At 39.9% G+C, this 24681-nt stretch overlaps 15 protein-coding genes across 15 annotated transcripts; 6 read left to right on the top strand and 9 right to left on the bottom strand.

The window, feature by feature from the left end:
• Window positions 1–427: 427 nt before the first annotated feature.
• HG535_0A08920 (uncharacterized protein) lies at window positions 428–784 on the top strand (the record flags this gene model as incomplete). Its single annotated transcript, XM_037286778.1, has 1 exon — window positions 428–784. The coding sequence occupies one exon, from the start codon at window positions 428–430 to the stop codon at window positions 782–784; it is 357 nt and encodes a 118-aa protein (XP_037142673.1).
• Window positions 785–1498: 714 nt separating this feature from the next.
• PHR1 (deoxyribodipyrimidine photo-lyase PHR1) lies at window positions 1499–3199 on the top strand (the record flags this gene model as incomplete). Its single annotated transcript, XM_037286777.1, has 1 exon — window positions 1499–3199. The coding sequence occupies one exon, from the start codon at window positions 1499–1501 to the stop codon at window positions 3197–3199; it is 1701 nt and encodes a 566-aa protein (XP_037142672.1).
• Window positions 3200–3277: 78 nt separating this feature from the next.
• HG535_0A08900 (uncharacterized protein) lies at window positions 3278–4327 on the bottom strand (the record flags this gene model as incomplete). Its single annotated transcript, XM_037286776.1, has 1 exon — window positions 3278–4327. One exon carries the CDS (start codon window positions 4325–4327, stop codon window positions 3278–3280), a length of 1050 nt encoding a protein of 349 aa, XP_037142671.1.
• An 830-nt stretch (window positions 4328–5157) lies between these two features.
• Window positions 5158–5763, top strand: DCP1 (Dcp1p; the record flags this gene model as incomplete). Its single annotated transcript, XM_037286775.1, has 1 exon — window positions 5158–5763. The coding sequence occupies one exon, from the start codon at window positions 5158–5160 to the stop codon at window positions 5761–5763; it is 606 nt and encodes a 201-aa protein (XP_037142670.1).
• Window positions 5764–5874: 111 nt separating this feature from the next.
• On the bottom strand, window positions 5875–7764 carry SPT20 (Spt20p; the record flags this gene model as incomplete). Its single annotated transcript, XM_037286774.1, has 1 exon — window positions 5875–7764. The coding sequence occupies one exon, from the start codon at window positions 7762–7764 to the stop codon at window positions 5875–5877; it is 1890 nt and encodes a 629-aa protein (XP_037142669.1).
• Window positions 7765–8147: 383 nt separating this feature from the next.
• Window positions 8148–8855, bottom strand: PEX11 (Pex11p; the record flags this gene model as incomplete). Its single annotated transcript, XM_037286773.1, has 1 exon — window positions 8148–8855. One exon carries the CDS (start codon window positions 8853–8855, stop codon window positions 8148–8150), a length of 708 nt encoding a protein of 235 aa, XP_037142668.1.
• Window positions 8856–9211: 356 nt separating this feature from the next.
• PSF3 (DNA replication protein PSF3) lies at window positions 9212–9826 on the top strand (the record flags this gene model as incomplete). Its single annotated transcript, XM_037286772.1, has 1 exon — window positions 9212–9826. One exon carries the CDS (start codon window positions 9212–9214, stop codon window positions 9824–9826), a length of 615 nt encoding a protein of 204 aa, XP_037142667.1.
• A 106-nt stretch (window positions 9827–9932) lies between these two features.
• On the bottom strand, window positions 9933–13205 carry CTR9 (Ctr9p; the record flags this gene model as incomplete). The annotated part of the gene is made up of 1 exon (XM_037286771.1): window positions 9933–13205. The coding sequence occupies one exon, from the start codon at window positions 13203–13205 to the stop codon at window positions 9933–9935; it is 3273 nt and encodes a 1090-aa protein (XP_037142666.1).
• A 187-nt stretch (window positions 13206–13392) lies between these two features.
• NOP8 (Nop8p) lies at window positions 13393–14901 on the top strand (the record flags this gene model as incomplete). Its single annotated transcript, XM_037286770.1, has 1 exon — window positions 13393–14901. One exon carries the CDS (start codon window positions 13393–13395, stop codon window positions 14899–14901), a length of 1509 nt encoding a protein of 502 aa, XP_037142665.1.
• Window positions 14902–14959: 58 nt separating this feature from the next.
• Window positions 14960–15457, bottom strand: RIB4 (lumazine synthase RIB4; the record flags this gene model as incomplete). The annotated part of the gene is made up of 1 exon (XM_037286769.1): window positions 14960–15457. The coding sequence occupies one exon, from the start codon at window positions 15455–15457 to the stop codon at window positions 14960–14962; it is 498 nt and encodes a 165-aa protein (XP_037142664.1).
• Window positions 15458–15942: 485 nt separating this feature from the next.
• RPD3 (histone deacetylase RPD3) lies at window positions 15943–17241 on the bottom strand (the record flags this gene model as incomplete). The annotated part of the gene is made up of 1 exon (XM_037286768.1): window positions 15943–17241. One exon carries the CDS (start codon window positions 17239–17241, stop codon window positions 15943–15945), a length of 1299 nt encoding a protein of 432 aa, XP_037142663.1.
• Window positions 17242–17654: 413 nt separating this feature from the next.
• On the bottom strand, window positions 17655–20723 carry PEX6 (AAA family ATPase peroxin 6; the record flags this gene model as incomplete). Its single annotated transcript, XM_037286767.1, has 1 exon — window positions 17655–20723. The coding sequence occupies one exon, from the start codon at window positions 20721–20723 to the stop codon at window positions 17655–17657; it is 3069 nt and encodes a 1022-aa protein (XP_037142662.1).
• Window positions 20724–20853: 130 nt separating this feature from the next.
• On the bottom strand, window positions 20854–21291 carry MDJ2 (Mdj2p; the record flags this gene model as incomplete). Its single annotated transcript, XM_037286766.1, has 1 exon — window positions 20854–21291. One exon carries the CDS (start codon window positions 21289–21291, stop codon window positions 20854–20856), a length of 438 nt encoding a protein of 145 aa, XP_037142661.1.
• Window positions 21292–21493: 202 nt separating this feature from the next.
• HG535_0A08790 (uncharacterized protein) lies at window positions 21494–22570 on the top strand (the record flags this gene model as incomplete). Its single annotated transcript, XM_037286765.1, has 1 exon — window positions 21494–22570. The coding sequence occupies one exon, from the start codon at window positions 21494–21496 to the stop codon at window positions 22568–22570; it is 1077 nt and encodes a 358-aa protein (XP_037142660.1).
• A 172-nt stretch (window positions 22571–22742) lies between these two features.
• MUP1 (Mup1p) lies at window positions 22743–24443 on the bottom strand (the record flags this gene model as incomplete). Its single annotated transcript, XM_037286764.1, has 1 exon — window positions 22743–24443. One exon carries the CDS (start codon window positions 24441–24443, stop codon window positions 22743–22745), a length of 1701 nt encoding a protein of 566 aa, XP_037142659.1.
• Window positions 24444–24681: the final 238 nt, after the last annotated feature.

Here is a 24681-nt window from a genome sequence, read left to right as displayed (position 1 = left end):
TACTTCGTTAGATTTTCACGTGACTTTATTTCTTTCGCTATGTCATCGTGAAAGTGTCATCTCTACTATACTTGGATCATCTCTTTTGTATCTTTGTTTACACTTAATATTAATTCCTATATCTTCATAGCTCGCTCATTTTCTTACTTTATACTATGTTATTTCTTGAGTATTCTGCCTTTTTGCAACTATGATTTAAAAGTATATTTTCATTACTAAACGTAAATTGGTGAGAAAAAGATATTCGTGCTGCCATGTATTGTTGTCCATCATGGCATTGTCTGATTCTATGACGAGAAAACTCAAATGCTGCAAATTTTTTTTATCATATATAAGGCTTTTTATCGACAGTGCACACTTCAAGATCAGTACTTCTTGGCGAGGTTTCCCATATACTATCTGAGTGAGTACAACAATTCTAGCTAATATGAGCTCAAACAACACCGTTTTTATGATGCCATGTGGGACTGTGTACAACCTCACCGTTAATAGTACCACACCCGTGCTGGAAGGATGGTACTGCGGTCACTCTGCCTATGATAATAGTGAGCCTGCTAGGTATTCGTATACCGGTATGCTTATGAATTTCAGCAGTATTGAGTGTGGAGATGGCAGTATGTTTGACTTGGAGAGCGGAGCAACAATCCTGGATGCCTACCTGTGTGCGCTTCGCCATAATGACACATGCTTAGCTGCAACCAATTCGGGTTCGTCAAGGAAATACTCTGGATGGAAATATCTGCTGTTTTCTATATGTGTTTTGCCTCTTGCAGCAGTGCTTTAATGATTGATGAATCTGCATCGATAGTAGCCTAAACAGTGCGACATTTCATTTGCAAGCGGATGACATCGCAAGATGAACGAGTGTCGTCTACACAACCAATTGGGTGCCTGTCGTCTATAAAACGCAGATCCTAGCAAGTCAGTGCTTCTTAAAAACAATAGTAGTAATTTTGCAGCATCTTTAATAATACATAACGAAAGCAGCACTGATTACAAGTTTGCGTAGTTAAAATCCTCTGTCACGGGTCTAAAAGTCTACAACAGCACCTGGTAGTTTTGGTCACAAGCTAAGACGCGACTCGGGTCAAGCTGTTCTCCAAGTAGAGTTCTTGCTTGTTTATCCCATGGTTATCCGGGAGGGCAAAGCATCCCCATGGCTCAGAGCAAAAGACCATATGTTCAAGGCTTCAATGCCATATAAAACTCACAGCCCATTGCATTTATTGTTATCCAAGCTTTAATACAGACACCTTGAGCACTTGACTGCTGGGGTTCTAAACTGCTATTCAATACAACTGATTTGATGGATTTCCATTAATTAGTTTATTTGTGTGACGGGAGAGATTGTGCTATGTATTGCGACTTTCTCAGTGGTTGCCGAGCTTGCTCGCAGGCGCGCGGCAACATTGCTATTATAAAAGGTTCATATAAATAAGAGCAATATTTGTCACTTAACAACTTGGTATCACCAAATGAAAGGCCTGATGTCAACAAGATGAAACGTGGGTCCATCAATGGTGTATCTACTCCCCTTAAGAAGCCTAAATTGGAAGACGATTTGAGTCTATATTTTGGTCCAAATAAGATTTATTATAAACATCCGATTAGCTGCGGAGAGGCAAACAAGTTTAACAATAGAACGAGAGAAAAGCCTATAACTTTGCTCAATGATCTAAAATCTGCAATTGAAACTCAGAATACAACCTCTCGATTCTTTTTGCACTGGTTCCGAAGCGACCTACGCCTCTTGGATAATACTTCTTTGTGTAAGACATGGAACGAGTACGTAAAATGGAAAGAAGGTAAAAAGGAAGGCCGTTTTATAACAGTCTTTACCATCAATGAACATGACTGGAGAGCTCATTTAGATGGTGGCTGGAAGTTATCTTTCATGCTAAAGGCACTATTTTCATTGCGAGATGCGCTTGCTAAAATGGCAGTGCCCTTATACGTTTTGCACTATCAACCGGGAACCGCTCAGCTTTCTAACAGCGACAATTTTGCGGAGTGGTTTAAAAATGAATGTCTAGGTTTAGCCAAAGAGTCGGAATCTGTGATCGTAAGCGCTAATGCTGAATATGAATCGGATGAACTATACAGGGATATAAGAATATTGAAAAAAAGAGACGATTCATTCAATTTTCAAGTGCACCACGATATTTGTGTTTTAGAGCCCTGTACATTAAAGACCGGTAAGGGTTCAATATACACGATATTCACTCCGTGGTACAAGAAATGGGCTGTCGAAATCGAAGCTTATTTGAAAAAAACAGATGGCGCATTCATACAAAAGATTGATGACATTGAGGATAACAGCAAAGATTTTGAAAAAATTCAAATAAACTATGAGCTGCCGGAAGAGTTCACTTCTTATATTCCATCCTCCACGGAAAACCATCCAGAAGCAAGTGAAGCGGCTGCCATTGAATTGCTTAGTTCCTTCCTCGACCAGAAAGTCAACTCTTATGATAAGAAGGATATCCTCAGAGATGAAGGATCTTCTCATTTGAGTTGTTACTTATCTTTAGGACTGATAAGTAGCCGATACATTGTTCTCCAAGCTTCGAAGAAGAGCAAACAAGGGATCATTTCCAAAGATATTAAAAAAAACAACTGTTTGCAAGAGTTTGTCAGAGAAGTAGCCTGGAGGGATTTTTATAAGAATGCAATTTGCAATTGGCCATACCTTTCAATGGATTTACCATTCAAGTTTGAAATGGATAACCTGAGATGGAAGAGGGAGGAAGAGACGTTCAGGAAGTGGTGCAGCGGTACCACAGGTATACCCATAGTAGATGCTATAATGAGAAAGCTTCTTTATACAGGCTATATCAACAATAGGGCCCGCATGATTGTAGCTTCATTTCTTTCGAAAAATTTATTACTTGACTGGCGTTGGGGTGAGAGGTGGTTCCGCAGACATTTGAGAGATTACGATTTGTCTTCGAACGTCGGTGGGTGGGGATTTTGTTCTAGCACAGGAATTGACGCCCAACCCTACTTTAGAATATTTAACATGGAATTGCAAAGTAAGAGGTACGATCCAAAAGGAGATTTCATAAAGCGGTGGGTTCCAGAACTCAAAAGCTTTTCCGACGTTCATAATCTTGCGAAAACGGCGGAATACCATCACCCAATAGTTGATCTCAAACAAAGTCGCGAGGAAGCTCTCGAAGCTTACAGACAAGTCATTTAATTATAACTGTAAAACTAACAAAAATGATATATAAAATACATACCACTCAATCGTCTTAGATTCATTTCATTAAAAAGATCAAATCGTCTCAACTTCAACGTTAGCACCATGCTTGGAAGCGGATTCCAAGAAAGCTGCAACACATGCCAAATGGTGGAAAGCTGCTCTGGTGTTACCGAGGTATAAATTTTTATCTTTCTTAACAACAGCTTCATGAAAATTCAGGAATTCTGAATCGACACCAAATGATTCGTCTGTTGGGACTGGATAGACTTCTTCTTTACCAGCTGTTTCAGCAGAGTCACCGACTTGAACTTTAACGACCGAGTTCCTCTTATCTGACAAATCGATGACAACTGACCCATTTTTCCCATAGATTTTCAAGAAAACTGATTTATCAGTGGCACCATAAGCGGAACCATAGGTGAAGGTTCCTATAACGTCACTATCTTTGATTTGAACAGTAGAAAAGACAATGTCGTCAGTGCCCGACTCAGGGCGCAATTGCCTCGTTAGAGCAGAGACGCTGCCAAAATTACCGACAAGATGAGTCACCAACGCTAACTGATGAACACCACCATCAGAAAGGAATCCACCAATGTGCTCAGGATGTTGTCTCCACGTAGTGGCTAAATACTTGCTTTCCGTCACAAACGGACCGGTAGCATTATGTGTGAAACTCACAATAGGGCCAATACGTTTCAAATGTGGCTTAACGACATCGATACACGTCAAATGTAACCAATTTTCAGCAATTCCAATTGGCAAAGGTGTAGAATCCGCAAGCTTAACAAGTTCTCTGGCTTGCTTCATATTTGCGGCAATTGGTTTCTCAATCAGGATAGGTTTGCCCGCTGCAATGGCTTTCTCCGCGGTAGCAACGTTGAACTGCACTGGGACCAACGCATCGATGAACGAAACGTCCTTATCCTTCAGCAAGTCATCCAAGTTATCGAAAACCTTGTCTTCTGGAATGCCTGCAACCTTTGCAAAGTCCAATGCCTTGCTCTTTGTCCTGTTGAACGCAGCAACTACCTTGAAATCATTAGGCAACTCTTGGTACGAAGGCAAGTGTCTTGCTCTTGCGAAAATACCTGTACCGACAATTCCAACATTCAATACCGTCATTATATATATTTAATCCACTTGTTTCTACTCAAATATCTACAGACTTCGAACAAACTAAGACTCAACATCTAACATGATAGCATGAAATCATGAATTCCCCTCTCCTTTATATGGAAATCTATCCATCTACAGAACTGATTGTCTGATGCCCCCTGCCACGCTACCTTGCTGAGCGACTATTCGAGAAATCCGACAGTAGCCGGGGATAAACTGAAAAAAGGAGATAACCGGCGTTATACTTGGTGAGACTTTGAAGCAGTTGTTGACCAGAACTTGTAATACTGAAACACCCTCTGCATCAGCTTCGTAGAAAGTTGCTTCCGGCATCGAGTAATGGTGACTGAGCAGCTTACTCTGCGGGTCGTTTTAGGTTACGCTGAAATGTGAAGCGCCATGCCGCCCCGCAACCTCTTCTTACTTGTGCCACTCCATGCCTGACCTGCTTGACATGCTTGACAGCTCGGTACGAACCGTTACGCTTGATTAAGAGACTGGAGATCACGGCCAGCCATATATGGACGTCATGCAAGTCATACGTGATTATATGCAAGTTATACGGTACGTGGCTGCAACACCCTTGTGACTGTTGTCTTCATGAAAAAGTAAGACGCCATGATGATTTCCCGCGGTAGCAAGAGAGGTATGCTGAACAGGGTGTGCAAGGAGATTTGCGCACTTTAATGTGTATTATATTTATTGCGTAATTAGTAATCTTGTTTTCTCACAGGTGTCGATGTCTCGCAAAAAAAAAGTCTTGGGGATGAAAAGAAAGCTGTTGGTGAAGACATACGAGCGTAAAGAATCGGGCGTGTTTTGATCTCAAGAGCAGTATGGCTACCAAAAACATGGAGGCAGCTGCCACGACAATGGACATCTACCGAAAAGCGCTGAATTTCAACGTTATTGGCCGGTATGATCCCAAGATAAAACAGTTGCTATTCCACACACCGCATGCCTCAGTCTATAAGTGGGATTTTGCAAATGACGAGTGGACCAAATTAGAGTATCAAGGCGTTCTGGCAATATATCTTAGAGATGTTCACGATGAGCAGGACGTCCTCCCCGCACAGGATGGCAGTGAACAGAATAATACAGCGAACAATGCCACAGATTCGGCAAACTGCGGTGCAGTCTTAACTGGCCGTGACATATACAACTACGGGCTTATTATTCTGAACAGAATGAACCCGGATAATTTCTCGATGGGTATTGTGCCCAACAGCGTCATCAATAAGAGAAAGGTTTTCAATGCTTCTGAAGATGCTGAAAATCCTTTGGAATGTATGGGAGTCGAAGTTAAGGATGATCTAGTAATAATTAAGAATCTTAAACATGAAGTATATGGCATTTGGATTCATACGGTTGCAGACAGACAAAATATTTATGAACTAATCAAATATTTATTAGAGAATGACCCCAAAGACACTTTCGCATGAATAAATTGCATCACACACCTTTATAAGTACATAAGATATTGAAAGTTCAGTATTTTCCCAAGTGCAATTCGTTAGCCATCTTTTCCACCAGTGGATGATCTTGTGCCAATGCTACTTCTTCTTGGTCACACGTTTTTTCTTTACTTGCCCTTCAGCGGTTGCGTTCTCAGCATTTGCATTCTTCTTGGTCTTGCGGGGCTTTTTTGCCTTTGATTTGTCATTTAATGCACGTTTAGCGTTTGCCTTTTGTTGTTGTTGTTGTTGTTGTTGCTGCTGTTGGTTTTGCTGAAAAGAGGTGGACTCGCTATTTCCTACATCATTGCGACCATTTGGTGTATGCTGAGAGAACTGACTTTGAGACGTCAACGGTGTTGCCATTGATATCACTCTATTATATGCACCAGGTGCCATGTTATTATTTAAAGACTGTTGCTTTCTTTTTTCTTTATTTATTCTCCACTGCTCTATGAACTTCAATCTACTGAATTGGTTGTTTTCGTTTCCCACAGTCAGACCTGCTGCAGCGGCGGCAGCAGCAGCAGCAATTGCAACCTGATTAGTACTAGATGAAGATCTGCTACCGGCGTTTCCATTCCCAGACGTTGATCCAAGATTCTTTCCATTTCCAGATTTAGAGGCGTCGGCAACATCTGTCTGTGATGCATTCTTCGTAAGTGAGGCAGCAAAAGTAGAGTTTGTAGATGTAGTAGTACGTTCACTCATTATCATCATCATTTGTTCGTAATTGGAGTAATGCTGAGGCAATTCTTCATGTTCATCAATATGGCCAACGACTCCCTTACTCCCTGGAACTTTAGATTCTGTTCGGTGAACATGAGATAATTTGTTCCTTTTTTCATCCCAAGAGGGCATGGCAAACAAAGTATCCTCCAACTTGTCCTTGTGTTCATAGGGATTCAGTTGAACAGCTAGTGATAGATTGCGCTTTGTTAAAGACAACGTTTCAGACTCCAGTTGTTGGTATATACTGTCAGAAAATCTCGTATGATCAGCGTATGACATTGTATCATAGTAGTGAGTCAAATCACTAGGCCTCAAGAGTGTCCGATATACTCTTGGCCTTTTGAAAGTGGATGGTACCGGTTTATTTGAGCCCGGTATAGAAGAAGATTGTGAACTGTTGTCTCCCCCATTTGTGCCTTGCTGGGAAGAGAAGGAATTTGTACTTCCTGGCTGCCTGACATAATTCATGGATGACCGTGAGTTCTCAGGAGTCATTTGTGCTTCATGGTCCTCATGTTCTTCTCGTGGTTCTTGCTTAGTCGGCTGGCGTTGGTGTGAGTTTTGACCTTGTTCTTGATCATTAACTTGACTCTGTGGGCTGCCCTGAGCCTGTGGACTACCCTGAGCCTGTGGCTTCTGATCCCTCGAAATAACATCCACAGTATTGGTATGGTCGTAAACTTGTAGTATCAAATTTCCCTCGTAAAACTGTATATTGGAATCCCGAAGAACTTCCATTATCGCTTCTGGTATCCTGCCTCTGGCAACGCACTCCAAGAATTCCTTAAGTATCGCATTATTTTTGTTTAATATTAAACCATCACTTGTAAGCTCAGGCGTCTTCTGTTGCTGTTGCAGTCGCGTGTTTGCAGGTGCACATATTTTATAATTATTTTCATAAATATGGAACTCAAAACTTGGCCTATACTGCTCGTACTTTTTTAACGTCAAATCTGTGGTTTCAACAAAATTGTAGATTCGCTTTGGCTTTTCATTCAATGTCATCAACAGTTGGTAAAATTGAGCCTCATAATTTTGAGAGGCTTGCTGCTGTTTCTGTTGTTGTAACGCCCTTTGTTGCAGAAGCATTCTCTGCTTCTGTTGCAGCTGTGTTTGTTGTGCCTGCTGTTGTTGTAGCATTTGCTGAGCATTCATTGACCTTTGAGCGTTAACAGGTCCACCACCACTCGTCCGATTCCCACCATTGACGGGAATCCCAAACCCATGATTACTATAGGAGCCTGGAGATCCATTCATGACCAATTATATGGTGCCTGGAGATACCATATAGTTACTTGTCATCACTCAATTGTTACAGTAGTTTGCTTTTCTTTTGAGAAAGTGATCAATAAGATAAATGACTAACCGTAAGACGCGATGATTATGTAGCATTGAAATTATGTGTGCTGCTGCTGTACATCAACTTAGGAATGCTCGTTTGTTCAAGCTGCCTATCATATCTGTTCGGGTATTGAAATTATGTAGCTCGCTCAAAACTCGTCGACGCATTGTTAGTTACATAGGAAAGACTTGATTGGTGTCAAGAATCTCATTAACTAATTATAATCATACGCAGGTCCCTAATGTCAAATAACCTACATAAAGCAAAATCCTAGTATTCAGTGAAACACACGAGTGGTTCAGTTTTTGGATGCAGCCTTCCACAAATCTTGCAGCCCAAATAGCGAAGTTGCGATACCTCCCAGTGCAATATAACCATCTTGATTATGCAAATAATTCAAGTTGTTCAAAACTATGAATGAATCAATTGCGTCCCAAATAAGTCTTCTCGTAGCTGCGTACCTCTGTTTGTAAGCTGTATTTAGCAGCTTTTTATCGTCAGTGTCGGCCTTCTCCTGTTCCGATAACAAAGCCAAAATACGTGTTTGCGACAGATGCATGTTGCGTAAATCCAAGACAATACCACTTAACAAACCAATAAACCAACAAATGTTGGTCCAACGTGGTATTTTCTTACCGCTCAGCGGCGTGACCGGGATTATCTTGAGAATGCGCAACAGATTCACCTGGTCAAGCGTCAAATATCCTGCGTAAGCCAAGTTCTTGACAATATTTGCATAGCGAATAAGCGAATCTCCAGAAAGCTTATTGTCATAAAATTTAGCCGCTGCCTGTAAATGATTTAGGGGCTTGAGAAACCGCAGAATTTTTCTCACAAATGTAAACTGCGCCTGCAACTGTTTCGCCAGCAGGGACGATTGCTGCACTGCGAGAAAGCGACTCAAGTACTGCAGAAGACGCAGAACTTTCTCTCTTCCCGCTGAGCTATCTAAGAACTTGATAAGTCTCGTAAGCGATGGATGATAAACTACTGTATCGTATACCATAGGGGTGAGTTTTCCTTAAAATTCCTCCAAAAGCCCAACTGACAGTCACTTTGGTGTTTTCTAACCTAGTGCCTATAGATATGAATAACGAGCTCCTTACCTCAAACTTCTTATCTAAATAGCTTCTGTCTTTTTATGGTCCCCAACTTGATTGGCAGTTGTTTCATTTCTAAGTACTCCATCCTTTCGCTTTTTATATGGTCCCCGAAATGAGAATTAGGCGACTTAAATTCGGGCCGATGGATCAATATAATGAAAAATTCGACGCGTTACATTAAAGATGACGATATCACGACGAAAGAGAGCATCCAGTTCACCAAAAGTGATCTGAATGGGATCGTATTATCGCAAGAGGCATGGGATACTTTGATATAGAAGATGTCTTAGCAGATAGTGTTGAAGTGCCTTGTAAATTCCAATTTAAGATGCCAGGATTGGGCTATCTGGAAGGCAATCCAGGAAGAGCCATCGAAAAGAATTCTAAACTCAACTTGCCCTTATGGTTGGCTAGAATACTTGCAATTGTTGGCGGAGGTAGTGATGAAGATACAGAATATGAGCCAGAAGAACCTATACCGTTTGTCGAGCTACTGAAACCAGACTTTTTCGCTACAAAATTTATAAATTCCGCAAAGGCGAGCCCTGAAAGCCTAGATGTACATTCTGTCAATGCATATTTTTATTCTTTGGCTGTGAAGTGGATAACTTTGTTCGAGGACAAGGAGCTGGCGTCTGTTGTGAGCGAGATGTTGCTGGCGAGGGCACTTGAGATTAACAATCATGCTGGAAGCGTCAATATTGTGACAAGCACAACAACCACAGACAGTCGTCTTGAGTCACACAGCGTTCATTTCGAGTCTGCCAATAAGAATTCGCAATTTTTAATGACACTCGACCAATTCGAAAAAGATTTACATAGGCATGCACACGATTCCTACAAACAAACGAAGAGGTGGATGGTGGAGAGGTGATAAAATATTACATATTCATTGTTTCGATTTTCTAATAGTATAGATATAGAGACATATACTTAAGGATGTTAAAGCTCAAGTGCTGTCGCACTTGCTGCAATTTCTTTCAGAATAAATCATCAACGTCATTATCGGATTGGCGTTCGTTCGTATTTTCTGCTTTGTCATCGTCAGAGTGATCAGAGTTTTCATCACTTTCTTCGATAAACTCCTCTGAAAGTGCTACCTTTCTGGCCTTACGCCTCCCTGCATTTACCGCAACGTCTTCATCATCATTGTTATCATTGCCGTCGGTCTTTTCATCTTCTTCCAGCTGTGGCTCACTAGGCTCGCTAGATTTACTCTCACGATTCTTCTTCCTTCTTTTCTTCCCTTCTGGTGCTGCTTTAGAAGATGTTTTTCTTTTCCTGCCACCCCTCTTCTTGGATTTATTTGCATCCTTATCGGAACCATATTCGCCATCACTAACGTCACTTTTTTGATCATCTATGACTGCCATACTTTCACGTTCTTGAATTAGTTTTTGAGCCTCATCTTGCAGTCTTCTATATTCCTCTTTCTGTTTCTCCAGCTTTAGCCTAGAAGCTTCTTCTTCATTTTGTAACTGTTCTCTTCTTTGTGCTTCATTTTCTTCCAAAATCCTACGTGCGTCTTCCATTTTCTTTGCTTGCTCTAGAGCGTATTCTTCTTGTTCCTTAATACTACGTTCTAATGCATTTTTCATTGTCGTTTCACCAAGTTGGATACGTTGCTCCAACTCTTCCTTTGGAATAATGACAAATTCCTCTGCATTCTTCAAACTTTTTAGGTAATTTAAACCAACTACCAGACCATCCATCGCCTTTACAATATCATCAAGTTTACGATCCTTGACGTTGGATCTTCTCAAAGTCTCAGCGATTTGAAAATGCAGCAAGGCTGTATTATACCTCAGGCTAGTAGCAAATTTACCTTGTAGGACTGAATTCTGTTCGGTAATTTCAATTGCCATCTCAACATTTGCCAGAGCTTTTTGGAAAAATTCCAGTGACTTTTCTTTGATACCCCTGGAATACCACGCTTTGCCCAGCAGATTGTGAATAACTGCTTCATTATGTTTATTGCCATACTTTTTCAATGCAAACTCGTAACTTTCTATCGCCTTTGAGTAGTCATGCATTTCAAGTAAACAATGCGAAATGTTTACATGAACGTCTATATTATCAAGAGAATCTCTGACCTTTCTCAAAATTTCTAATGCAGAACCCATTCTTTTGGTTTCAGCAAAAACGATGGCAATACCTTGGGCTGCAAAAACATTGAAAGCGTCTAGTTGCAAGACCTTTTGAAATAATTGCACTGCCTTCAAATACGATTGCTTTGAGCTTTCTTGTTCCTTCACTTTTGCTGATTTTTTTTCTGCTCTGGCAATAATACAATACAGATTACCAAGTGAAATTAGTGCATATAGATCATGGGAATTATATTTTACCAATGTCTCCTTATTATGAGCAGTTTCCATATCGTTATTTTCCTTGGCATTTTTCTTATTATGTTTCAGGTACCAACTGTAAAAGGCACGAACTTCCAAATTGTCTTTGTTTTGAGAGAATAATTCATTAGCTTCTTTCTGTATTATGCCAACTTCTTGCTGTTGATAATATTTAAGTAACAGACTTCTGATTCGTGCATCAATATAACCAGGATGCGCCGATAATATTTTATCATACACGGATTGTGATTCTGTTTTATCTCCGAATCCGGACGATCTGGCTAAATTATAACCGATGGTAATAACCGAACTTCCTGTTGCTTGGTTTTGTGCCTTTTCGATGAATTCATGCGCCTTCTCAAAGTCACCGGTGATGAAATGAAAACACCCTAGATTGTTTAACACTTCAAGAGGGATATTGCCATTTTCCATTTCGTTGTATTGTTCCAAAGCTTTTGATAAAGTTTCCAATGACTGCTTATAATTATTTTGAGTTTCATAAAGCTGTGAAATCAACAAATAAGCGCGAGGAACAACGATTTGATTCTTCTTAGATGTTGTAAGCTTTATGTATTTCTCTAAATGCTGAATTGCTTTCTCGTTGTATTTCAAGGCCTCCCCTCTTGTAATATCTTTTCGATTCTGGGAATCCAAACTTTTGATAGCATATAGTAGGCCAAGCATGTAATTCAGCTCTTGAATATTTTCGAAGTTTTTGTACAAATTTTCAAAAGTAAGGATACCCTCTTCAACTAGCTTGTTTTTGATTTGAGTTTGACCCAGTCCAAATCTTGCTAGCAAGTTATCTTCATCTAATTTCAAGCACTCTTGAAACATTGCGAATGCGTTCCTATAATCTCGCAAAGAATAGTAGGCCCTACCGCACCAGAATTTTGCCTCGGACAAAACTGTCTTGGTAGTCGTTGCTTCAAGAGGCTTGATACGGTTTTCGTAAATTTCCAGCACTTTTTTAAAATTTCGTGTGAAGTAAAAGTAACTCTGTAGCAAAGCCAGTAGAACCGGGTTTTCCTTATCAGTGCTATAAAGATTTTTGAGGTCCTCCAACGCTTTTGAATAGCTTTCTTTGAATCCATGATCATCTCTAGAGGAAAGTGTATTGTGAAAGTCACCCAATAAAACAAGAATAGCTGCGCTCTTGTCTTCAGCGTTTAATTCAAGGGCTCTCTTCCAAGAGGTTACGGCAATTTTGTAATCCTTGAGGTGCCAAAAGCAGAGCCCAATGCCAATCCTTGGATCTGGTTGCATCACTGGATTTATTACCAATAGCTCTTGAAAGGACCGCAGACTTGCTTGAAAGTTCTTTTTTTGAAATAAAAGCTTAGCCCTCAATAATAAAAATAAGGAGTTGGGCTTTGAAGCTCTGCCGTTCCTACGATCTTCTTCATAGATATTTTTAACGAACAGATCTAATGTTTCCAATGCTCTGTCATAATGACCTCTTTGATAGTACAGATCTATCGTTGCCAACATATTACCAATCGATGTAGGATCGAACCCAATTGCACTCTTCAAATGCTCTTCTGCTTTCGTGAGAGCCTCTATCCTGATAGCAGGATTATTTAAGTTTTCCTTAGACACTTTCAAATGTGCCCATGTCAAAAAGGTGTGAAGGGGAGCTTTATCTTTGTTTTCAAAGTTTTCCAGAGCGAGTTCAATCAACCTTATCCCAGCTCTAGTCCTACCATGGTTGCAATATGCTTCCGAGATTGTCAACCAATGTTCCTTATCAGAACCCTCTTCTACCAAGAGCGTCTTCAAATCGGCGGGATCGTCTGGTAAATCATTGTCCAAGTCGATACTCACAACCTCTTCGGACGCCCTTAGAGGAATATCTAAAGATGTCGCCCATTTGATAGTTGGATACCCGGCAGACATAGCAGTCTCCATGTCTCTCTCTTGATATGCGTCCTATCGTACCTTATTAATTGTTTAACTTCGAAAATCCTTCAGTCCTATCTTTATTAGATATCTGTAGAGTTCTAGTTTTCATCGTTGGCATTCAATTTTTCAAGAAGGTCGGGTAATATTCATTTTTTAATAATTGGGAAAATGAAAAACTTCACGCTTGGCTGATATGATATCAGAAGAGATGAGATACAATATACACATTTATCTTTTCGATAAAAATTTAATAGCCATACCGCGTCCCGAACCCTTCATTTCGATTTTTAATATGGAGAGACGGATATATGTAGGAAACCTGTTTCAGAATGTAGACGAATGTGTGACACAGTTGTATGGGAGATTTCAGAAATTTGGACAATGTCTGAACAAAGAATTCGAACAACACCATACATTTGCCTACATTAACATGTCTTTCGAAAATGAAGCGCAGCTAAATAATTTGAAAAGATGCTTCAATAATGTTAAGTTCAAGGGAAATGAGTTAAGGGTGGCAGAAGCGAAACCTGATTGGAATGCGTTACGGGTAGCCAGACAGGAACAGGATAAAAAAGAAAGCTGTGTCATCGAAAAGAAGATGCAAAAGAAGAATTGGGAGTATTTCAAAAAAATAGAAAATATCAACATGGACTGGAAAAATAGATGCGCTTTGATCCCAGGACGTGTTCGGGAGACACCAAGACCTAAAAAGCAAGTGCGCAATCCAACATTCAGGATAAACGTAAATGGTTCACTGAAAGTATACAAATGCTATAAGACTAAGCTGTGGGGTTTCGAAAGGGATAAAGACGTAAGGGATCTCGTAATTAAATTTTCAAATAATCAATGGCGCAATGATTATGATCATATTGTTGACAGATTAACGTATCACAGATCAAAAATTCCTGTCAGGTATGCATCTATTATCCAAAACCATCAGGATCTTCCAGATGACCACCACTCAGCAGTTGATGAAAAGGAAAAGATTAATAATGTTTTGGATAACATATTGAATACTTTCAATTTTGAAAAACCGTTGGAGCTGGAAGAGGATGAGGAAATTACGGTCAAAAAACATGCTGATATGGATGTCAGTACACATCAAAGTAAACTTCAAGATGGTGGCGATAGCCATGGTTATACACCCACGCAGCAGAAAGTTTCTTTCTCCGAGACAAGTAAGACAAATCTCCCCTCACATCATGAAGACATACTTTCGAATAGCGAGAGCGTTGACAATAAGTTTATACCCAATTTCAGTAGTACGAAGGATGGAAAAGGAGAAAACACCGGTAATACCGAAACGCTCAGAGACCTTTTCAACCCTGAAGATGCACGGAAGGATGGATTTAAGTTGATTGCGGAGTCTGATGATGATATAGATCACCAAAAGGATTCTGAGGTTGATGCAGTAACGATTGCCCCTCAGGAGTTATGGGAACTGAATAAAGAAGGGCCGCAGACTTTAAAAAAAGATATTGCACAGTTATTTTTCCCTCATTTCAATTCGCCGTTCTTAGTAGGACAAACCCAATTAACTCGAGTTAAGAGTATTTATAATGAGACGAATTTCGAGAAATGGGATGACGAATTTTGGGACAATAGAGGACCTTGGATGAAAGAGGCGAAACGTAGAAAAAGAGACGTATTGAGACAATTAAAAAAAAACTCGTCAAAGACTGGAAACGGGCCACTGTTGTGACAAATTATACATAAATTAAATCATATAAGTTCATACTTAGATGTACTATCAACTAAACCTAAAATGCATTTGGACCGAATTTAGATGCCATCTCAACTGCCGCGGCTCCCCAATCTTCGCCATGGTTGTGCATCGCTTTTCCCTCATCTAATCCTGCCCTGGCAATTGCTTGCTCTTCTGTCAGGCAAGTTAACAAACCGAAGACTACGGGTATCTGAATTGTCTCTTGTAGTTTCATGAGGGCCTGGGTGGTTGAATCGGAAATATACTCAAAATGCATAGTGCTGCCTTTGATCAAAACACCAATTGGAATAATGACATCCAGATCTTGATACTTATCATGAAATCTCTTGGATCCCCAGGGTAGTTCAAATGAGCCCGGTACTGTTTCAACTATAATATTCTCCTCACGCACACCAAGAGACATCATTCTTTTAATAGCTCCTTTTACTAGGGCATCAATAATAACACGATTCCAACGGGCATGGATAATACCAATTTTTAGTTTGGAACCGTCATAAGTTTGATCCAGCTGGCCTAAACCCTTTACAGCCATTATGAAACTTGAATATACAGTTTTCACAAACACGTTATCTCTATTACAAAAGAATATGAGTGCTTTTGTAATTATGGAGATATATTAAGAGGCTTGTCCAAACTTCACCCAGGATCTTAACCCGGGTAACAGATGATGCCATTTTACCAAAACAATATGTCAGTTTTAACTTAAAATCAATACTACATCAATACTACATCATATTTACAGTGCTAAGACCTTTCTTGAACATGTGACGATACAGCGCTTGAGAGAGCTCATCTGCTGCGGCAACTGCGCAGAAGTTGCGCCACGAGGAAATGAATCCCATTCTGATCTTACTTAGCTGCAAGCGCGTGGTCAACAAATTGTGCTATACTCTGCGAGCTCAATGATTTTGAAAGCATGATTTTTCCTGCATCGTCCTTCGATGTTGCACACCTGATTTTTTGTGCGTGGGAAATGCCAGTCACGTTGATTGAGAGACAGTTGGGAAGATTGCTCTCTTAGTAAAATTCATTTTGCTTCTCAATCAGCTGATCTCTTGCATACTGTGATCCTCCTTTAGTGTCAATTGCTTCTGCCGTGTCCTCTTCTACATCACCCAAATCTTCAGGATCGCGTGGAACTTCATTCATTTGAACACTTGGAGCATATTTCGTATTCTCTAAATTTTCAATAACAGATGACAGAACTTTTTCCAAATATTCAGATGTATTGACGTTGAACATGTTAGATGGTCTGACATCAAGCTTGTAATCTGGCCCGTAGTACTCGTAATAATCGTTGTAAGGCAACTCTGAATCCAAAATAACGTTATTAAGAAGCCCAGTTTCAAAACACCATGTTCTGGCGACATTTCTCATTGTGTAACCTCCTCCACCAACAACCATCAACGGTATTCCGAAGGATTTCACATAGTTGACACAGTTTGCATGTCCTCGCATAGAAAGATTGAAGCAGCCAAGTCTATCCCCTGACAAAGAATCACCACCACATTGAAGAACTACTGCAGCTGGCTGGTACCACTCCATGATTTTTCCGATAACAGGTTCAAAAAGATTTCTAAATGTAGCATCGTCTATTCCGTCTCTAAGAGGGACATTAACGGAGTAATACTTCCCCTTTGCGACCCCAGTGTCCCTCAGTTCTCCTGTTCCGGGAAAAAATTCACCATATTTATGGAATGAGCAGGTCATTACCCTATCACTTGTGTAAAATGCTTCCTCGACACCATCTCCATGATGAACGTCAATATCAATATATAAAACTCTTGGGTGATACCTCAGTAATTCTATTATCCCCAGTACTATATCATTGAGGTAACAGAACCCTGATGCTTCTGCCTTCTTAGCATGGTGAAGACCTCCTGCATAGTTAATAGCTATATCACATTTTCCTCTGTTCAACCTTGCTGCGCCTTCCATAGATCCGCCGCCCGATATGCTACAATATTCATATAATCCATCAAAAACGGGACAATCATCACCAACATTGAACTTTACACTTTCCTTTTTGAACATTTCCAAGTTATCAGGAGTTACTCGAGATAAAAAGTCGATATACTCATCAGTATGAAATTGGCACATTTCCTGTTTAGTGGCAGGTTTTGCTCTATAGATTTCCATTTTTTTATACAGACCGTAATTCATAATAAGGGAATGCGCCATTCTTATTCTGTGTGGTTTCATTGGATGTCCTGCACCGTAAGCATAGTTACCAACATCAGCGTCGTAGAAATAAGCGACCCTTCTTTTCTCGTTAGGTCTCACAGTAATTTCATCAAAGGGTTTTGCTTCATACATATTTATAATTGCACGGTTCACTCCCTAGACAAGTGATCAATGCTATCGTCTATTTTTGTATAACACCAGAATGGCTTCTCAATTTGCAAATGAGGTTAACTTCAAGCTTTCTCAAATCTAATGCCAATGCCGAGAGACTAAAAGTCATTAAATACGTAGTTCCATTATTAACTTTTAAGGCCATTAAAGCTCTTGCCATAACTGAGTGTGTATATACGTTCCAGAAACTATAGAAAGACCGCCCATATCCAATTGGAAATGAGGTTTCTAATTGATATCTTTCGAAGCTACGCATTGCGGCTGCAGAGCAAGTAAGTGTTACACCGTACACTTCGCTCGCCCATTTCCTCAAATGCTGGTTGATATCAGATGACGCAATTAAGTGCATTTGCAGTTGAGTGTCAGTCTCTATCTCAGCTACCTTCAAAATTAGCTTTTACACGTAAGTAATGTGACAGTTCATCCTCAGAAACGCTTGGGGTCAGCTCACGCTGGGCTTTTAGAAAGTCGGTCATTCGAACGGTAACCTTCATGTCATCTTCTTTGGCAATTCGGTCAAACCAGTATCTAACTGATAAGGACACGTTGTGTTGTTTGTTGTACTCATTAACTTTGCCATCAACCTCCTCTGCTATTCTTGACATGGCATTCTGCATGGCATCCGAACATAGGGCGTAGAAATCTGCTCCTGTATAGGTAAAAGGGCACTTCTTGACCACATTCGCGAGATTAACGTCATCCGCAAGAGAAAACTTTCTGGTTAATGCTCTCAATATATTAAGTTGCTTATCGTCCGTATCTGATATCCCTAAATAGAGAAGCTTGTCAAATCTTCCCGGCCTTAGTAATGCATCATCCAACAAGTCTGGTCGATTAGTAGCGCCTATTACAAAAACACCGTCACCTTCTGTCCCCATGCTATCCAGTTCAGCAAGTAATTGAGACACAATTCGATCCATTACACCACCAGAATCCCCCTGGTTCCCTCTCTTTGGTGCTACAGAATCCAATTCATCAAAGAAGATTACGCACGGTTTCGCATCTCGAGCTTTCTGAAAAACACGACGAACGTTCGCTTCAGATTCACCAATGTACATGTTCAACAACTCTGGGCCTTTGACACTAAAAAAGTTCAACGAAAAGTTGGTTGCAATGGCTTTAGCCATCAAAGTTTTTCCAGTACCAGGTGGTCCATAAAATAAAATACCACTCCTCTTCTTCATTCCAGAGGCAAAAAGTTCCGGATGCTTCAAAGGCATCTCTATAGTGTCCATGATTTCTCCTTGAACTGTGTCCATACCTCCAATGTCTTTCCATGTGACCCTTGGTATCTTCGGTGCACCAATAGACAAGGAAAACTCATCTCTAGCTTGTGTTATTGCTTTAGAAAGGTCTTCCATTGTTACGTAAAAGAGACCTTCGACACAAATTTGCCTGCTTCCATAACCCGAACTCCTTTTGAAGCAGTTGTATTTAGCACTTTGAACAATTTTTTCAATATCTAATGGTGTCAACCCTGCACATTGTAGTGCAAGTTTGCTTGTAGATACATCGCGGCCACAATGGAAAAGCTGGCCGCTTGAAGACTGTTGTTGATTCAACTGGTATGGCGATAAAAGCCATTCAAAAATCGCTAACCTCTGATTTTCAGATGGTATTGGTATATTAATGTCGAATTTTACAGTATTCCTAATATTCTGAGGCATAGTATCGATATCATTGACAGAACCTATAAAGACTGTTTCACTTTCGGTGCTGGAATAATCTTGGATCAGCCTTGTAAGTTCAGCATCCATTGTTTTTGTAACTTTTCCAGACTCAAAATCTTGCCCCTGTTCGCTCTTGCCTACAATAACATCCAAATGGGAGATAAATATTATGGCTGGTTTTGAATGCAGCACGGAACCATCTAGCTTTCCCCTCAAGTATCCCATAATTTTAGCCGTTGAGTCTATCGATCCCACTGTTGTAGTTAGCAATGTACAGTCGATCTTGAATAGATGAAAACCTAAAAGACCGGCCGCAAACTCAACTAACATACTTTTCCCGGTATTTGGGCTGGCTGAATGCAGTAATATGGAACTGCTAAAGGGTATTTTCCTATCACGACAACTCAAAAATGAACTTAAGACATCGCACATCTTTTTAGCGTAAGGAAATATTGAAAAATCATAATCAAAAGTTTTTTTGAGACCATAGTATGAAATATAGTTGCACCTGTCTATTGTTAGCGGGGGTCTTGAAACAGTGTTTGCAGTTATAAGCTTGGTTTTGTTGGGATCAATGATGAACTCAGGGCTACTTTTGGAATTCAATTTGCTGTCCATTTCAAAGTTTTCCACATAAAACCACACTACTCTGTCGTTTTTTGCGAATGGGAGTCCTCCTTTCGAGTCGTCAGAGCAAAGCGCCGCCATATTGGAATCAAAAGGTATGGGTATCATGTCACCTCCATGGAGAACTCTTTTCTTTGAGGTAAGAAACAACTTAAGGTTGCTAAAAATTATATTCTGCAGAATCTTCTGAGAATTATCCCAACATCCAACTCTAGAAATCGAGACAGATGATGGAATCTGTATTTCTGTCTCGCTTATTGCGCACTTGGTCACATAAACTTCTTCATCTTTTGAGAAATGTGCAGCAATTCGAGGATGGACGAATATTTTGAAACTATCAAAGCTATTTGGATTCGCAAAAACAAACAGTTTGACTATCCTCGAAACAGTTTCACTAGCAAGTCTTACATAGGACCCACTAGCTATTCCCATATGTAGCATAGTCTCAAAGTTCGCAAAGGCGTAAATCGTGTCGTCATCGGTTTTCGAGGGTACCGGAGTTATTAAATCAGGCGGTACTGAAAATTCTAAACATTTCAATCTCATTCTTAAATTTCTTGAGGGAGTTATTCTCAATAAATCAAATTGATAGCTATTCTTTGAAAATTCTGAAACGGTCAAATTCATGCTTTTCACGAAGATAATTTGGGTCCTCTGAAAGTTTATCAATCCAACAAAATGTGGAGCGCAATATGAGATTGAGCATAACGAAGGATATATGGAAAAATCTTTCCAGACTACAGTTTCCAAACTGCGAAGACCAAATTTAATCTTGAGATATTCCAATTTGTGTTCAGATAGACGCAATTGCATCAGCTTATCATATAATTGTTCACTGACTGAAATAGCTACTGTCTCGAAAACTTGCGGACTTTTGTCCATTATTTGGAGATAGCAGAAGCTGAAGGCTGGACCATACTCAGGTACATCGAATAACTTCGCTGATAATCTAGCTGTTCTTGATGGTAAGTTCTCATCGACTTGTACATGTGCAACTATCGGTTTGATATCAAATGGATTATAACTCGGTAGTGTGATCTCAGCGAATCTCCTTGGCTCTGAACTCCATGACTCCCGAAAAACGTCTTTTGATACTATACAAGCCTCAGATTGTGGTGAATGGTCAAATTGAACGCTTGCTTTCATCAAAATCTCTCTCTTGAAGTACTTTCTATTTTAAAAACCGTGTTTCTGTTTTTCTCTGTACGAGGATTCATATAAAAATCATATGATTAATATTTTATACACTTAAGAACAGTGAGTAAAGAACATGATTTCATCTCTTTTTTATCATAACACTGTTGATAAGAACATTTCTAGCTTCGTTAATTTTCATGGCCAAGTATGGACTACCACCTTTGTCTGAATGGTTGTTGAAAATAGCGTTGCGATGCTTTTTTTTCAACATCTCTTCATCAAGATGCACAATATTCTCTGGGGGTATGTCAAGAATCAAGAGCGCCTCAGCTTCTGTCATTCTAGAATTGAACCCTCCTGTGTATTTTTCCAATTCAAGCTTTTGACGAGTATTCAATTGGCTGCTAGAAAATCTCATGTCGTTCTCCAGATGACTAGTGTTCTTCAGATAAATGTTATTCATTCTTGCGATAGTAAATATCGGTAGCGCTCTATATAGTTCCCACGCCCTCAACCCGGATCGTACCGTCAAGGCTATAGCTGTGACACCAACACCTATTATTATTGGAAGAACCATGGTGGAGTTTGCTTTCTTGTGCCTTTGGCCTCTTTATACAAGGAAAACGATATCTGTCATTTTTTTCTTTATTTGCAAAGCAAGAAGCTTCAGAATATATGCTATAGACGGCCAATTATACAAGAAAGAGAGCCTAAAACTGCAATATTTAGTCAAGTTTAGATTCAGCTCACGTTTAGTGTTGGATGATTACTCTTCTGGAATGTCTTCTAGTGAGGATGATAGCGAAGAAGACACATGCGATGATCCTCAATTAAAATCATTTCATAACTACTTGAGGCAGGCTCAAAAAATTCTGTGCGTGGTTGGATCAGGATTATCTCAGGATTCTGGAATTCCTACATATCGGCTGCAAAATGGGTCGTGGAAAGGATACACATCACTCGATTTAGCTACGCCTGAAGCTTTTCAATCAAATCCAGGGCTTGTTTGGCTTTTCTACTCAAACAGGAGGTATATTGCTATGAAAGCAAGGCCGAATGATGGTCATTATGCATTGGCTAGTCTTTCAAAGAAGTGTAAAGATTGCAGAAAGGAAGTTCTCATAGTAACACAGAATGTGGATGGTTTACACCAGAAGGCAGGCCAATTGGAGGAAGATCTCTGCGAGCTTCATGGCAGTCTCTTCGATCTGCAATGTACGTCTTTTTTCTGCACTTACAGGGGTAAAAATACTAAATCTCTTTTCTTGACGTCTTCCTTGAGGGAGCATACCCCTCGAGATGTTGGTGTGAAAAGACGATATCGAGATCAATTGTTTCCTAGCAAGAAAAAATCAAAGAAAAGCTCATTACCCCTAAGCAATATTGAGAGAGAAAATGACAAAGAATCTGGGATGAGCTCCTCCGATTTTGATCCTTTACCTCACATCACTAAAGAAGATCTCCCGCAGTGTCCACAGTGCAAGGAAGGCTTGCTGCGACCTGGTGTTGTCTGGTTTGGTGAACCTCTACCTTTATCACAAATGGATAAAGTTGACAAGTTTTTTGTTAAGGAAACAAATGACCCAAACAATTCCTTTCCATTAGCTGAAAAAATTGATTTAGTTTTGGTGATAGGCACAAGTGGCAAAGTATGGCCTGCAATGGGATACGTCGAAAGATGTAGACAAGATGGTGGGAAAGTCGCCATTTTCAATACCAAAATAGATGATATAAAAGCTGTCAGAAAGGACAAGAATGTTTGGGGCTTCCAAGGTGAAGCCTCATACTGGCTTCCCAAAGCGTTACAACCTATAATTGGTCGCAACATTCATCCGAGAAATCAGCAACAGAGGTAGTTTATTAGCTATTGTACGTAATTAATTAATTTTAACTTTCATCACCTTAAGATCCCAATTATACGTCGTCAATGAGCAAAAGTAAATCTACAAGTCATTACATGGTACTGAAAAATCTGATTCTTGACCTTTATCATGCAAAAGGTCATTGCCTGTGAAGGCAGTGACTCAGTTACTGAAAAAATTTACTTTCTTCAGAGCTGAATGCTGTTACTTTATGGTTGTCGAAATCGGTATCTTCAATTTCCTGACCGTCATATACTTTGATGATGTCGGTTCTCCAGAACCCATCTTCACCAATAATTTCCTTAGTTTCGAGCCTATAATGACCAATTTTAGGCAAAATTTGAGCGGTAATGAGATAATAAATTGCACCAACTCCAAAGATAGCCCATGCTACGACACAGTGAATCCAGTATGGCAGAGTATTATAAACGCTCTGTCCCTCTGTAGGTGGGACATATGGTGCAACAATCAAATACAGATTCGATAATAGGAAAAAAATAGTGACGGTTACGCCAGCCTTGATGGGAGGATTCCACTCAATTAGCCCTTTACGGCGTTGCCAGTAGATCCATAGCAGTCCCGCGCTAACGAAGAAATTAATTATATTCATGGGATATGAAATCAAATTTAAAATGAAGTTATACGCATCTCCTGCTGGAGGTGCCAGTATTGTCACAACGCAAACAATAAAATGTTGAAATAGGCCGACAGTTGGAGAATTGAATGGTTTGGATGATGCAAAAAATTTTGGGAATGGTAAAATACCTTCACGACCCAATTGCTGAATGATTCTACCCTGTGAAAAAATGACTGATAAAACATTCCCCAGAGCACTCAAACCAACAAAAACTGCGGATGCTTTTTTGGCAGTTGGTCCAAACGCGATATCAAAAAAGTCAGCCGCGAGAATCAACTTTGATGTAATCATTGTCTGCTTTGGCACAACAGCGAAATACGCGACATTAACCAAAATATAGATAACAGCTATGGCAACCAAGGATGTAGGCCCTGCAATCTTCAAACTTCTCACAGGGTTTTTAACTTCCCCTAAAGCATAATTGACATTCGAATATCCCACAAATGACCAAATGACGTTATACAAGGCGTTAACCACTCCATACGCTGTAGCGTCCCTAGAGCCTTCGAATGCATTATGAAAATTGTCTGTTTTATATCCACCTTTTAAACCACCACCTAGTGCCACCCAACCTGTCACAGAAATAAAGAGCACGATACCAATCTTAAAAATGCCTAATAAATTTTGTAAATAAAGTCCAGCTTTAACGTTGACAGCATTTATCAGAAAGGCAAATCCAACAACAGCTACACCAACACCACGTTGATTCCATTCAGTAACTTCAGTGCCAGATGCTGTGAGAAACATGACAGCAGTGTTTACAGAATTACCAGCTGCCCAACCTAAGAAGAAAATGTATGCTGCATACATCGAGGTGATAAAAAATTTTGGTTTCTTGAAAATAAATTCTAAATAATTCTTCTCACCACCATTCTTAGGAATTGCTGTACCAAATTCCAAGTAAACATAAAGACCGGCTAATGAAATTATTGCACCGACTACCCATATAATCAATGCCAAGCCAACTGAGTTACATAGCATGTATATTGTGGATGATGTTGCAAATACGCCAGTGCCAAGCATTCTATTGCAAATCAGGCCGATGCATGAAAATAATCCTAGCTGTCTGTTTCCTTGATCCAGCTCGCCAACGAAGTGCTCATCGTTTTCCAACCCAGAGGAGCTATCCTGCTCCAAAGTTTCTTCATTCTTAGAATGCGTTGTGAAGGTATAGTTTTCCTTGTTGAAGATATTCAGCTGCGAAACAAAATCTCGCTTACCTTCAGCCATTTTGAACCTATCAAGTTGCTTTCAGTACGTCTTTCGATTACAATTAACTAGGTAACAGCGCGAAGGGAGAGTAAGTAGTTATAAATTTATCAATTGACGCATTTCTTTTATACAAACTCTCTGCCATCGAAAGAGAAAAGTCCACTATTTTCACTGTGACTTTTTTTCACCTATCGGAGTAGACACCTCAAATGCAAGGTTTAATATTAGGCAATGTAGCAGCGTACTGCCTAACCGT

Source organism: Zygotorulaspora mrakii, chromosome 1 (assembly GCF_013402915.1).
Source record: "Zygotorulaspora mrakii chromosome 1, complete sequence".
NCBI lineage: Eukaryota > Fungi > Ascomycota > Saccharomycetes > Saccharomycetales > Saccharomycetaceae > Zygotorulaspora > Zygotorulaspora mrakii.
Note: the sequence above shows the minus strand (reverse complement) of the source record. Positions and strands in the feature narration are given on the sequence as shown.